We start from the raw sequence: 15,579 nt of genomic DNA, 5'->3' as shown, positions 1-15,579 counted from the left end.
GAAACAGCGATCATAATATGATCAAGTTCAAGGTTGAGGTAGGAATATCGAAAGGAAAGAGAACCATAGCTACAACCTTTAACTTCAGGAAAGGAAACTACGAAGCAATGAGGGAAATGGTAAGGAAGAAACTTAGGAACACTTCCAAAAAATGGCAAACGGTAGAACATGCCTGGTCTTTTTTCAAGGACACAGTGAGTGAGGCACAAAACCTATATATCCCCAGATTCAGAAAGGGGTGCAAAAAGAGTCGAACAAAAGACCTGGCGTGGATAACTAATATAGTGAAGGAAGCGATAGGCAATAAGAAAAATTCATTCAGAAAATGGAAAAAGGACAAAACCGAGGGGAACTGGAAAGAGCACAGGAAGTATCAAAAAGAATGTCGCCGTGTGTTTCGAAAAGCCAAAAGAGAGTACGAAGAGAGGCTAGCCAGGGAAGCACGAAATTTCAAACCGTTCTTTAGATATGTTAAGCAGCCGGCTAGGGAGGAGGTGGGACCGCTGGACGACGGAGACAGGAAGGTAGTGGTGAAGGAGGAGAGAGAAGTGGCAGAAAGACTTAACATGTTCTTTTCATCTGTTTTTACAAATGAAGACACAACCAACATACCGGAACCTGAGCAAATCTTCAATGGAGATCAAGCAGAAAAATTAACATCCATGGAAGTGAGCCTCGAGAACGTACGCAAGCAGATAGAAAAATTAAAAACTGACAAATCCCCGGGTCCGGATGGAATCCATCCAAGGGTTCTGAAGGAACTAAAGGAGGAAATAGTGGAACTACTGCAGAAAATTTACAATCTATCACTGAAAACAGACGTGATCCTGGAGGATTGGAAGATAGCCAACGTTACGCCCATCTTTAAAAAGGGATCAACTACAGACTGGTGAGCCTGACCTCTGTTCCGGGGAAAATGGCGGAAGCACTGATAAAAGAAAACATCGATGAACATCTTGAAAGAAATGAACTTCTGATAACCAGCCAACATGGTTTCTGCAAGGAGAGATCGTGCTTAACGAACTTATTGCACTTCTTCGAAGGAATTAACAAACGGATGGACAGAGGAGACCCCATAGACATCATATATCTAGATTTCCAAAAAGCCTTTGACAAGGTACCCCATGAACGCCTACTTCGGAAACTGAAGAACCATGGGGTGGAAGGAGATGTACATAGATGGATCAGAAACTGGCTGGTGGGCAGGAAACAGAGGGTAGGAGTAAAGGGCCACTACTTGGACTGGAGGAGGGACACGAGTGGTGTCCCGCAGGGCTCGGTGCTCGGGCCGCTGCTATTTAATATATTCATAAATGATCTAGAAACAGGGACGAAGTGTGAGATAATAAAATTTGCGGATGACACCAAACTATTTAGTGGAGCTCGTACCAAAGAGGACCACGAAGAATTGCTAAGGGACTTGAACAAACTAGGGGAATGGGTGATGAGATGGCAGATGAAGTTCAATGTTGAGAAATGTAAAGTATTACATGTGGGAAGCAGAAACCCGAGGTACAACTGTACAATGGGAGGGATGTTATTGAATGAGAGTACCCAAGAAAGGGACTTGGGGGTAATGGTGGACATGACAATGAAGCCGACGGCACAGTGCGCAGCGGCCGCTAAGAGAGCGAATAGAATGCTAGGTATAATCAAGAAGGGTATTACTACCAGAACGAAAGAAGTTATCCTGCCATTGTATCGGGCGATGGTACGTCTGCATCTGTAATACTGCGTCCAGTATTGGTCGCCGTACCTTAAGAAGGATATGGTGTTACTCGAGAGGGTTCAGTGGAAAGCGACACGTCTGATAAAAGGTATGGAAAACCATTCATACACTGAGAGATTGGAGAAACTGGGACTCTTTTCCCTGGAGAAGAGGAGACTTAGAGGGGATATGATAGAGACTTACAAGATCATGAAGGGCATAGAGATAGTAGAGAGGGACCAATTCTTCAAACTCTCAAAAAATAAAAGAACAAGAGGGCATTCAGAAAAGTTGAAAGGGGACAGATTCAAAATGAATGCTAGGAAGTTCTTCTTTACCCAACGTGTGGTGGACACCTGGAATGCACTTCCAAAGGGCGTAATAGGGCAGAGTACGGTACTGGGGTTCAAGAAAGGATTGGACAATTTCCTGCTGGAAAAGGGGATAGAAGGGTATAGATAGAGGATTACTGCACAGATCCTGGACCTGTTGGGCCGCCGCGTGAGTGGACTGCTGGGCACGATGGACCTCAGGTCTGACCCAGCAGAGGCATTGCTTATGTTCTTATGTAGATTCCTTTCTAGAGTCTCCTTGTCAGACTTGCTGGAGGCAAAGGCCATCAGACCTTACAAAGATGGATGAACCTAAAAGCAATCATCCCAGTTCCACCTGAGAATATAGGCACAGGATGCTATTCCATGTATTTTGTCGTGCCGAAGGAGAAGGGTTCCTTTCACCCCATATTGGAGGGGGTGAATCATGTCTTTCGTATTCCCTCTTTTTTTATTTATTTTTTTTTTTGCCTGAAAACCTTATGATTGGTTATTGTGGCAGTAAGGCCAGGGGAATTTCCCACATCCATGGATCTAACCTTTTGATTTATCAGTTACCAGGGATTCCTATGCTTTGCAGTATTGGTAAACAAATATGACATCAGATAAAGGCTAAATGGCCCATCTAGTCTGCATTTGGGCTGCAAAAATCCAAGAGAATGGTATAATGTAGGGGTTGAAGAACTTTTGTACACAAAAGATAAGCGGGACTTGGGTGTGTTAGTATATGAAGATCTTAAGGTGGTCAAACAGGTTGCAAAGACAATGGCAAAAGCTAGAAGGATGTTAGGGTGCATAAGGAGAGGAATGGCCAGTAGGAAAAAGGAGGTATTGGTGCTGCTGTATGAGACTCTAGTGAGATCTCATTTAGAATATTGTGTGAAATTCTGAAGACCACACCTTCAAAAAGATATAAACAGGATGGAGTCAGTTCAGAGGAAGGCTACTAAAACGGTCAGTGGTCTTCATCATAAGGCATATGGGGACAGACTTAAAGATTTCAATATGTATACTTTGGAGGAAAGGCTAGAGGAGAAATATGATAAAGAGATGTTTAAGTATCTACATGACACAAATGTGCATTTGAAAGAAAGCTCCAGAATGAGAAGGCACAGGATGAATTTGAGAGGTAATAGGCTCAGGAGTAATCTAAAGGAATACTTTTTTACAGAAAGGGTGGTGGATGCATAGAATAGTCTTCCAGTAGAGGTGGTGGAAGGCAGTATCAATTCTCTGCACTCCTTTTCAGTTTAGCAAAAATTCCTCAGATGTGTTTCAAGGTGATGGTGGTTGTAGCTGCAGTTCTACTGAAGGAGGTAATCTTAGTTCATACTTATCTGGACGATTATCTAATTCAAGCAAAATCTTTCCAGGAGTGAAGCTCAGCTACTGGTTGTGTGGTTCACTTGTTGTAGTATTTGGTATTTTTATTGTGAGCAAAACAGACACAATTGCAAATATATCAAACAGCTCTCAAAATATCACACACAAATAACTTAGTGCTTTTTTTTAGTGTAAAAGCAAACCAATAGCACATGACTTAGTGTTTCTCTCTGTGTGAAGCAAAACCAAACAGTATAAACAGACAATGTCCATTTCCAAGCAACAAAACAAAGCCAGCAAAGCAAGAAAAGAAAAATTCAATCAAGTACAATCCTGAGAATATCAAATGCAAATAACTTAGGGCTCCTTTTTACAAAGCTCCGGTAGAGGTCAGTGAGGTAAATGCTCTGACGCTCATAGGAATTCTAAGAGCATCAGAGCATTTACTTCGCCAGCCCGTGGTAGAAACCTCTACTGCAGCTTTGTAAAAACCAGCATTAGGGCCTCTTTTACAAAGCAGTGGTAGTGATACTGCTGTGATAAACGCACCAAAGCCATAGAAAGTGAAGGACTTTGTTGTGTTTACCACAACAGCATCACTGCCGCGGCTTTGTAAAAGAGTGCTTTTTTTCTCAGTCATTTCCAGGAACCTTGAAACCTATACAGGCAATCCTTAACATTAACCTTTATGTCATGGCTTATTGTCTTCTCAGTGAGAAAGCAACCAGCCCAAACAAACAAAAGAATATCAATGTCCCCTATAACTGTTCAAGTTTAGCATTAAGTTTTAGAAGAATCTTGTTTCCAAGCTACTAAACAAACTGGATTATTACAGATTGATTCTACACAGACATTCAATACTGTCACAATAGCTGGCCTGTTTCACACAAACAGACCCTCACCAAGTATGGGATAAGTATCTGCAAACTAAAATTAGAAATATGTAGACAAAGGTTATACTAAACCGCCAAGAAGCCAGACTCGGCATACAATGCAACACCATAGAAACAATAACACATGTCCCCTAATACTGTGCAAAATATAAAGGCAGCAGATATAAATTTGAAAAAAATAAACAACTGACAAATACCAATCATCACTTTACAAATTAACAAACAGAAATACAACAAAAAAAATGGAACATAAGATAATGCCATTTTATTGTACTAATACAGTTTTCAATAAGATTTCAGAGGCAAAAACCTTGTTCCTCATGGCAGTACAGTATACTGCTGTTACGGTATCCTGCATTAATATTAGCCCAATAAAAAGATTATTTTATTTCCATTTTCTATTTATAAACATTTATCAATACAGCTATAATACTACAAAGGAGTGCTGAAAAGTTCTCAGCCCAACCAAGAAGGGAATGATGTGGAGCCATGAAACTTCCAAGTTATTCCACATATTCACCCCTAAGTTCAACACACTTGGCACATCGTGTCTGAAGTTTCTGTAACCCTTCCAAAAATATTCTGATTTCTGGTCACTGAAATACTACTCCTCTGTTGCAATCACCTCCAAATCACAGAAAAATTGTCATCCTTTCAAACTCATTTTAAGGTTTGGAAACAGAAAATAGTTAGATGGAGCAAGATCTGGTGAATAGGGTGGATGGTCTATACCAGTGGTTCCCAAACCTGTCCTGGGGGAACCCCAGCCAGTCAGGTTTTCAAGATATCCCTAATGAATATGCATGAGGGAGATTTGCATACCTGTCACTTCCATTATATGCAAATCTCTCTCATGCATATTCATTAGGGATATCTTGAAAACCTGACTGGCTGGGGGTCCCCCAGGACAGGTTTGGGAACCACTGGTCAATACACTGAAACCCCAACAACATCAAAATATCCATTGTTTTGCCAATCTTGTGAGCAGGGTGCATTGTCTTGCAAAAAGATAACTCCTTTTTGCAGCTTCCCTCTCCTTTTTTCTTTAAACGCCTCCTTTAATTGGCACTGCAAGTTCCAGTAGTATTCTGCATTAGCTGTTTGGCCCTTTGTAAGATAGTCAGTCATTACAACATCTTCCTGATCCTAAAACACTGTAGCCATGACCTTTTCTGCTGACTTTTAGGTCTAGAATTTCCTTGGCCTTGGAGAACATGAGTGCCGCCATTGCATGGATTGTTGTTTTGTCTCAGGATCATAGTAGTGTACCCGTGTTTCATCAATAGTAATTCCAAAAAACTGGCATCAGCTCACTGAAAATGCTGCAATGTCATTTCTCATCAGCATTCAAACATTTGGGCATCCACTGTCATGCAGGGGGTCACGGACTGTGTGACACAGACCCTGCCTGGTAACAAACAACAGCGCGGCATGCTCCCCAATAGGGGAGAGCTCTACAGTCAACTTATTAAGGCACAAGGGCCAAACCCAGTCAAAAAGAAGATTCTTAAATTCAGCATTCTTAAAGTTTAACCAGTGCTGTCTCTTTATTATTAGGCATAGGTAGCATTATAGATAAGAAAATAAAAAACATAAGTTTCATTTCTTCCAAGGCAAAATAAAAAATGCATTAGGTAAAACACAATTCTCTGGAAAATGGGTAACAGACAAAAATAAGTCCTTGTTTCCAATTCTCAGTGGATTACATGCATCACAAGCACAGTTCCATGGCCTTGACTCTCAAAGTCCTATTCCAATAGCTCTAACTGTCTAATCTCAGAACGGTTAGAGCCTTCAACTTTAAAAGTTGGGCAGGAAGGATTACTGAGTTTTCTCTAACAAGCTTTTTATAGCTTTCCAAAATTCCCTTCCCAGGTTTTAGCAAACTCATCCCTAGACAGTAATCCTCAGCTCTCTACTGAGCCAACACAAAATATAGCCAAGAATAAATTTCAGAATCTTGCAAACACACACACAATTCAATCTTCAGCACACTGCAGTGCCCATTCCCCATGATGTGTAACAAAACTCTGCATCAACAGTTCAAAGCTTTTCACAGTTCAAACTCCATTAATTTTAATGTGGGAAAAAGAAAAAAAATCTTTCAAACAAAAAAAGTCAATAACTTTTAGCACTAGAAAAGGAAAACACTTCCTTCCAAACTTTCAGGAAGAATCCTGACATAGGCAAACAGCAAGTTGTCTCACTTTAACTCACTTCCATTTCTTCTGAGCCCCCACCTTGTGCAACAACCTGGGCAGTTAGTTTCATGGGCTCCTCCAGGTTTGAGGCCTCCTCTTCAACAAACTGAGGAGGTTTTTCAACTTCCAGCATTTCCTGGTCTGTACCTTGCCAGTATCTGGGTTCCTCTCTGGGAAGTCAGCTCCCTCCGGCTTCCCTGCCTTCTTCCCCTGAGAAATGAAAGTTCCCTGCTTTTCTTTGTGAATGCCCCATCCAAATGTGAACCTGACCTGGGACTAGGCTCTCTTGGGCTCCCCCAGTGGTCATCATACATAGTACTGATTTTCTTAAGCCTGGCTTTTGGTTTCTGGCAATAGATTTGTAAACAATTGCTTTCTCGCTGTGCATGGCTTCTGACTCACTATCATACTGGGCCTCCTGACAGGGTTCATTTTCAGAATAGACAGCCACATCAGTACGTGAGTTGTGACAAATCCAAGACTAGTTCAGAGTTTTTCCTCTGAATATCCAGGATTTGCACTGTGGCAGGTATGTGGTCCTGTCCCTTTAAAAGCAAAGGCAGGAAAGAAAGATGAAGTAGGCAAACGGACCAAGCTAGTGTGTGGAGAGCCACACCCCCTGAGCTGGCTGGGGAGGGTTCTCCATACACTAGCTTGGTCTGTTTGCCTACTTCAGCTTTCTTTCCTACTTGTGCTCTTAAAGGAACAGGACCACATACCTGCCACAGTGCAAATCCTAGCTATTCAGAGGAAAAACTAAACTAGCCCTGGATTTGTCACAGAGTATAATATGGGCTTCTGAGGCATTTTCCTAACCCCAGCACTGCTCTTCTTTTGATTTATAAAGACACAGAGCCTGACTGGTCACATCACTTGCTCTTGGATTATATACCCAATACGTTCCAGCAGCAGTCTTGCATCAGACATTTTCTCTGGCAAGACTCAATGGGCAGGGGCGTAGGAGGATCACTCTTGCCCCGACTCACCATTAGACCATCAGCGCTTAAGATAGGCCTAGGGAGAAAGGCCTGTAGTGGATCAGCGAGGGGGCAGGTGGGAGCACAGCCAGCTGGCACTTGAATATAAACCCTCAGTTTATATTCAAGTTAACTTTTTTCCCTAAAAGGGGGAGATGTTATCTTGGTTTGTATTTGAGCATACACAGTATATGTATTTTTTTCTAAAATAAATACACTTGCCTCTGGGTAGATATAAATATGTGCATCTATATTTGCATACTATTGGGACCAGATCTGGGAGTCTATTTTGTAAAGGCACAGAGGCACCTATATTGCCTATATAAAATGGATTTTAACTTGTCACATACAGTTATAAACTCAAGCCTTAGGTGCCATTTATCCTCGCCTAATAGCAGTGATAATCCATTTTGGTGGCAATAATGACATACAAACAGAAGTGCTGCTACTCTGCTTTCAGGGAAGAGTGGCCAGTGAGCAGCACATCCGTGAACTGTGCAATGGGCTGATAAGTGGTAAGTACTTTTTTTGTTTCTGTTGTAGGGTATAGACAAAGGGGATAGTTTTCTGAGGTCATAATTTTTGGCATTTTACTGACTGAAATATCCATAAAGCAGACATCTTTTTGTTTTGAGAAATTTCCCATGAGCAAACTAGATGGGCACTGTTTTCAGTTCAAGATACAGGGCATTTGGAATCAATTACACACCCGCTGGTGTAGTAAAGGGGAGGGCGGACCTGTTCCGGACGTTGCCTTGGCAGGGTTGCTGGCACTTCTCCTCTTCCCCCCCCCTGCCGTACACCCTTCCCCCCAAATATCTCTTCAACTCTTCACTGGCTACAAGCAGTATCCCACTGTTTGAGCTGGCCTCATACCCTCTCTCTAAGGTTTGCAGGAACCAGGAGATCACATCAGAGGGAAGGATGAGGCTGGTGCAAACAGCAGGTAAGAGATGCTGCTTACGTATGGTGAAGATCTGAAGAGGTATGGGGGTGGTGGCGGAAGAGCAGTGATGTCAGCCACCTCTGCCCCAGGCACAAGCTTCCCTCGCTATGTCACTGATCACAAGATCTTTGCCAGTAAACATCCCTGCAAAACTTCAAATCAGAACTTTAAACATTCCTATTTACAGATGCCTAAATCTGAACACTGTCCTCTGAGGTGAGCCTGAATAACTCTGCCACCCTCTTTATGTTCAATTCCTTGCTAGCCTATTAAAATTGTAGTTCAACACCTCTACCCACTTTATCATATCTCGTCCTCCTCACCTCTCTCTTTATACATTTTTAGATTTATAAGCCACCTAGATGTACTCATACAATGGGTGGGAAATCAAATCCCTAATAAACTTGGAACCTTGGATGTGAAGAACATAAATTACTGGTGTTAGAATGCAACGAGGGGCAATTTAATTCACAAAGAGTAGGGCACATACAATGAAGTTACTACATAGTAAATTTAACACAAATTGGAGAAAATATAGTTAAGCTCTGGAATTTGTTGCCAGAGACTGTGCTAAAAGAACCACTCCCACTATTCAGCAGGACTTAGCCAGCTAGGAATTGCTCCCAGTAGACTAAGTCCCGTTTGGCCAGCTATCTCCCGCTGAATATCCAGCTTGCCTGGTGACTGGCTGTGTCATTCAACATAGCTGATTACCGCTAATTTTCATCAACTGGTTGGCTAAGGCAACATGGCCAAACAGACCTGCTTTTTACATGATCTTTGGCTGTTAGCCTTAGCCAGCCAGCTGCTGAAAATCGACTTGACCAGCTAAGTGTAAACCACTGAACTTTGACCCGGATGTTCAATGCTGGTGGCCAGCATTGATATCTAGGATCGCCATATCCCGTGGGAGGTAGCTGAGCTGCCTCCCACTGGCTGAATATCGGGCTCCTAATGTACTTGTATTTATCTCCAGGAGTTTGTCTAAAACCTTGTTTTAAAGTCCATAAACTGTTAAGCAGTAGCTTTCCACAGGTCTAACTTAACTATTAACAAAACAGAAACAAGTGGAGCTCTATGCAATCATCCTCAACTAAATTCCACTACTCATTAACCTACCAACAACTAATATCCAAGCTGTGAATATCAATAAATATTAACCCTTTAATTGGCAGATAGTGAAACGGCTGCTTTACGTAACTTGATGTTGAACGAGAGGAACAGTGTGCCAAGGTAACAGGCAATTGGAGATGCAGCTCTCCCATAAGAGCCATAGAAACACATGTTGCTTCTGAGCAACAATGCCAAATACAGTGGTACCTTGGTTTACGAGCATAATCCGTTCCAGGATCATGCTCATAATCCAAAATGCTCGTTTTTCAAAGCAAAGTTCCCCATAGGCTTTAATGCAAACTCAGAAGATTCGTTCCACAACCGAAGTTTGCAATGGTGGCCCAGGGGTGAGAACTTGCCTGCGGGTGCTGCACAGCGATTCCAAAGTGTTGCCTTCATTCCTCGGGGTCCCCATGAGGCTGCCCTCCTGCTTCTGCGATGCCTCTGCTGTCCGTCAGCGCTCTCCCGGCTCCCATCTAAACTGGCCATCCTGAATGAGCATGCGCGCGACTTCTCTCTCCTCTCCTAAGGCAGCCGCTCCCCCGATAACACGCTCACCACATACAAGGACTTCCTGCGTGCTTGTACGTGGTGAGCGTATTGTCGGGGGAGCTGCTGCCTTAGGAGAGGAGAGAGAAGTCGCGCACATGCTCATTCAGGATGGCCAGTTTAGATAGGAGCTGGGAGAGCGCCGACGGACAGCAGAGGCATCGCAGAAGCAGGAGGGCAGCCGCATGGGGACCCCGAGGAAGGAAGGCAACACTTTGGAATTGCTGTGCAGCACCCGCAGGCAAGTTCTTACCCCTGGGCCACTATTGCTGAGTGCTCGTTTATCGGGGCAGTGCTCGGTTTACGAGACAAAAGTTTGCTGAGTGTTTTGCTCGTCTTGCAAAACACTCGCAAACCAGTACACTTGTAAACCGAGGTACCATTGTAAAGGGCTAACTAGATAAATATCAAGTTATGATGTATTATATAGGAAGAAAAGCCTCAGTGCACGACTTGGAACTTCAAGTGTCCTCATAAGCCTAACAGTGCCTCCTCATAAGCACTGTGTAATGGTCATTAAAACCAATGTTCAGTGTTTTTCATAAACTTAAACACAGTTCAGTCAGCTCAATTTAATTAGGAGAAACACAGTGACCTATATTTACAGTTCAATATAAATGTTCCTTTTCCAGCTCCTCCTAGTAGAGTAGTGTCATGTTCAAAGAGATGTTTGCTTCGCGGAGGTCCTCGTGCTGATAATGGCCAGTGTTTCACTGAAAAAGCTGCTTTTCTTTTTCTTCAACTGATGGGCAATGTAAACCTAAAGTAGTTTTAAATTATGCCACAGGGATTGAACGAGTGGTACGTATTCTGAAAGAACACTGGCATATATTATCGATGGAAGCACCTTTTCAAGATCTATCCTTAAGGGTGGCTTATTCTAGAGATTATAATTTGAGTGTTCTATGTAGCACACAGAGTTTGAAGTTTATTATCAGACAAGAGGGAGGGCATAAATCATGGAAATTGTCATGTATTCGAGAACATGATGGAATTGAGGAGTTGGTTTTACTATCTTGTTACTCAGGAATGCTATCATCTAAAGTTTACCACTAATTACAACTTTTGTGTTCATTCAGACGTGTTTTTAATTTATGGGAAGTTTGTCCAGTGTATAACTTAGATCAAGGACATGTGACTACATAGATAAAGATAGCAATGTACACAGCAATATTAGCAATACACTCCGTATCAAGGAAACAGGAAGTGAAACTACACAAAAACTAGACAAAAAATGAAATTGCCACAGAAAAGTAGCTGGAAAGCAATGACCACAAATCCTCACAGTCCAGGCGACAAAAATTATGATCCACAAGCCCTAATGTTAGAGGCAGACTTGGATATCATAGTGATCACACAGTGATCAGAGACATGGTTCAGTGATTCCCATGAAGGGATGCAAACAAACCAGGCTACCTGTGAGGAAATCTGTGGAACTGTTGGATGATCAAGGAATAAAAGATATGCTCTGTGAGGATAAGGCCATAGTGGAGAGACTGAATGAATTCTTTGCTTCAGTTTTTAAGGAAGAAGATGTAAGAAATCTTCCAGAAACAGAAATGTTTTTCAAGGGTGATGAGACGGAGGAATTGAAAATCTCACTGAACCTGGAAGATGTACAAAGCCAAATTGACAAGTTAAACAGTGATAAATCACCTGGACCAGATGGTATCCCAGGGTACTGAAAGAACTCAAACATGAAATTGCTGATCTGTTAGTGATCTGTTCTGTAACCTATTGCTAAAATCGTCTGTAATACCTGAGGATTGGAGGGTGGCAAATGTTAAGCCGATTTTTAAAAAGGGTTCCAGGGGAGATCCAGAGAATTACAGACCGTTAAGCCCGACCTCAGTGCCAGACAAAATAGTGGAAACAATTATAAAAAAATAAAATTGTGGAACATGTAGACAACATGATTTAGTGAAACAAGAGTCAGCATGAGTTCAGCCAAGGAAGATCTTGCCTCACCAATTTTCTTGACGACTTTGAAAGTGTGAATAAACATGTGGATTAAAGTGAGCCAACTGATGTAGTGTATCTAGATTTCCAAAAAGCATTTGACAAAGTTACTCATGAGAGGCTCCTGAGAAAATTAAAGAGTCATGGGATAGGAGGCAATGTTCAATTGTGGATTAAGAATTGATCATCGGCCAGAAACAGGGTAGGGTTAAATGGCTATTTGGTAGGCTAGAGTGAGCTTCAATGGCAACTCCAGTAGTTGGAACTTAAGGACAGTATCGGGTAGACTTCTTAGGTCTATGGCCCAGAAATAAAAAAGACATTTTAATTATATAATGAAATTGTAATGTATGGGATTACAGGGCATACTGGATGGACCATTCAGGTCTTTATCTACCATCTTTTACTCTGTTACTGTATATGTTACTATATCCTTGTCCTAAGTTATACATTGGACTAACCTCCCATATAGTAAAAACACATCTGAGTGAACACAAAAGTTGTTTGAAACATCAAGGAACCAAGGAACCTATGGTTCAATGTTGTCTAGATAACAGACATGAATTTTCAGATCTTTGGTTCTGTGTAATAGATGCAGTACTGAAAAACTTTGGGGCTGGGGGTGAGGAGATCGTAAGGATCTTTTGCTTAAGAAAGAACCGCAGTAGATTTTTAGTCTTAATACAGAGGAACCTGTTGGGTTAAATGCTAAGCTTGAGTGGCACCATTTCTATTGAGTTATCACAATGATTTACTGATAGAATTGGAAAGATCCTAACACAGAAGAAATGGATGATGACAGCCCTGAAAAATCACACACCAATAATAGTTTAATACACAGTAAGAGAACCACCATGTTTAAGAAGATAATTGAGCAGTGTTGCTGTATACTAGTAAGTTAAAATTTGAACCCAGGACAACATTGCAGCTGAATGTACAATGATTAGATAGATAATTCATTTATATTTTTGCCATCAGCATGGACCCCTTTTGTCCTAAAGAAGATTTTTCAGTGAAACGCTGGCCTTCGTTGGTGCGAGGGCCTCCACGAAGTAAACAATATCTCTTTGAACATGACACTAATCTATTAGGAGGAGCTGGAAACAGAACATTTATAATGAACTGGAAATATAAGATAAGTCACTGAGTTTCTCCAAATTAAACTGAGCTGATTGAACTGTGTTTATGTTTATGAAATACATTGAACATTGGTTTTAGTGACCATTATACAGCTTCATCTATATCTTGGGAGGTTTTTATGCCTATGAGGAGGCACTGTTAGGTTTGTAAGGACACTTGAAGTCCTGAGAACATAAGAATAGCCTTACTGGGTCAGACCAATGATCCATCAAGCCCAGTAGCCTGTTCTTACGGTGGCAAATCCAGGTCACTAGTACCTGACCAAAACCCAAGGAGTAGCAATATTCCATGCTACCAATCCAGGGCAAGCTGTGGCTTCCCCCATGTCGTGCCCTGAGACTTTTCCTCCTATATAATACATCATAACTTGATATTTATCTAGTCAATATTTTATTTATTTTATTCATTTTCTATCCAGTTTTCCCTAAAGAGCTCAGAACAGGTTACAGGTTAAACATACATAATGTACAGTTACAGTTAACCACTAATTATGATTTACCATATTTTCAGTACAAATTTATACGATATAAGTTTTTATCCTAACTTGACATATGCTAGGGATCTAATACCAATATATATAATATACAGTTTACAGATTAAATTTGCCATAGTTATAGTGCAAGATTTTTTGATTCAAGTTTTTATCCTAATGTGACATACCAATGTACTTTTCTTTGTAATCCTTTGGTCAGGGGCAGAGGAGTTAGGTGAAGAGGTATTTTTTATTGCTTCCCTAAAGTTGAGGAGTCCTTCAAAGGATCTGCTCTGTAGGGGCAGTCGATTCCAGTGGCTTGGTATGAAGTGGGAATAGGAATGTTGTTTGGCTGTTTGCAGTTAAAGGGCACGACCAGGGAGCATTTTGAGGCATATTTCATCCTGGGAACGGTGGGGCTTGTTCGGAGTGAACACGCATGGAGGGAGCTTGGTCGTCACTTAGCCCAGTGCCATCAGGCCTTCGAAGACACAATGTTTGGCTACAGGCAGCCAGTGAGCCGCCAATAGAGCCTTTGAGACAGAGTCATGAACGTGGAAGTTTTTTAGAAGTCTGATTGCTGTGTTTTGTACATGCTGGAAATGTTGTACATTCTTCGCTATGAAACCGTTGAATAGTGCATTGCAGTAATCCATGCAAGAGAGTACTAAGGCATAGAGTAGTTGGGCGAAGTCAGACAAAAGTAGTTCCTTATTTTTCAGACTTGTCACAGGTAGTAAAATGAAGAAGATACCAACTGAGAGATATGGTTGGAGAGCAATAGGTTGTAATCAAGGAATATTTCTAGGTTTCATACTTGGTCTTTTGCAGTTATGGTAGTCAAGTCCCAGCTCAGCGAAGGACAGACGCTGTTGGAGCGTTCTTTGTGAGTCCAAAGGAGTTCTGTTTTGGAGGTGTTTAGTTGCAGTGTTCTTTGCGGATCCAAAAGAGTTCTGTTTTGGAGGTGTTTAGTTGCAATTTCTTGACAAACATCAAGTTTTTGATTTCTGAGAGGCAGTTTAGGAGTTTTGGGATTTGGGCGTCCCATTTTTTCCTAGGTATAGTTGGATGTCATCCGCGAAGGAGTGAATCTGTATTTGGTATTTGTGGGCTATGTCTAGGACAGATCTAATATAGAGATTGAATAATAGGGGGGATAGCAGAGCTCCATGCAGAATACCATATTTGATTGGTTTCAGTTTTGATAGTTCATTGTTGAGAAGTACATTTTGGAATCTATTGTTCAGGAAGGAGGCGAACCATCGTAATAGTGCTTGGATTCCAATTTCAGAGAACCGTGCAACGAGGAGGGGATGGTCAATAGTGTCAAATGCCACGCTGAGATCCAGCAGCACTATTCACTATGAGTTTCCAGCAGTCATCAACAATGTTGCGAAGGATGGTTTCAGTACTGTGGAATTTCCTGAATCCCAATTGGAAGGCGGATAGGGCTCCTTGTTCATTGATGAACTCGCACCGGAGTAATGAGTATACTTTTTTACGGAAAGGGTAGTAGATGTGTGGAAAAGTCTCCCGGAAGATGTAGTGGAAACAGAGACTGTGTTTGAATTCAAGAGGGCCTGGGATAGGCATGTGGGATCTCTCAGAGAGAAAAAGAGATAACGGTTACTGTGGATGGGCAGATTAGATGGGCCTTTATCTGCTGTCATGTTTCTAAGGAGAGCAATTGGTTTAACACTGTTTTATCCAGGATGTTGGAGACAGGTCTAAAGTTGCCAGGCACGATAGGGTTGAGCATGGGTTTTCTCAAGATCAGTCTGATGACCACTGACTTCCAGTTTGCGGGCACTACGACGTCTGTATGCAGAGAGGTGTTGATGAGAGGAAGGATGGAGTTTTAGAATATCTGGCACTGAACACCACCTCTTGAGTCTACAAAGGCATCTTTCACAGCCACTAGGAGGCCTAGCCATTTAGTTGTCAGTAGGATAAGTGATAGAATTTA

The 15,579-nt window shown here is 41.8% G+C and overlaps 1 protein-coding gene across 1 annotated transcript in view; it reads left to right on the top strand.

Annotated features, from left to right (window-relative positions):
* COL9A3 (collagen type IX alpha 3 chain) overlaps positions 1-15,579 on the top strand; it is a 248,740-nt gene that overhangs the window by 192,347 nt on the left and 40,814 nt on the right. Inside the window, exon 29 of the mRNA XM_033962849.1 lies at positions 7,895-7,949. Coding sequence (XP_033818740.1) covers positions 7,895-7,949 — 55 coding nt within the window. The remainder of the gene's footprint in view (positions 1-7,894; positions 7,950-15,579) is intronic.

This window comes from Geotrypetes seraphini, chromosome 11 (assembly GCF_902459505.1).
Source record: "Geotrypetes seraphini chromosome 11, aGeoSer1.1, whole genome shotgun sequence".
Taxonomy (NCBI): domain Eukaryota; kingdom Metazoa; phylum Chordata; class Amphibia; order Gymnophiona; family Dermophiidae; genus Geotrypetes; species Geotrypetes seraphini.
This window is presented reverse-complemented; position numbering and strand designations above follow the sequence as displayed.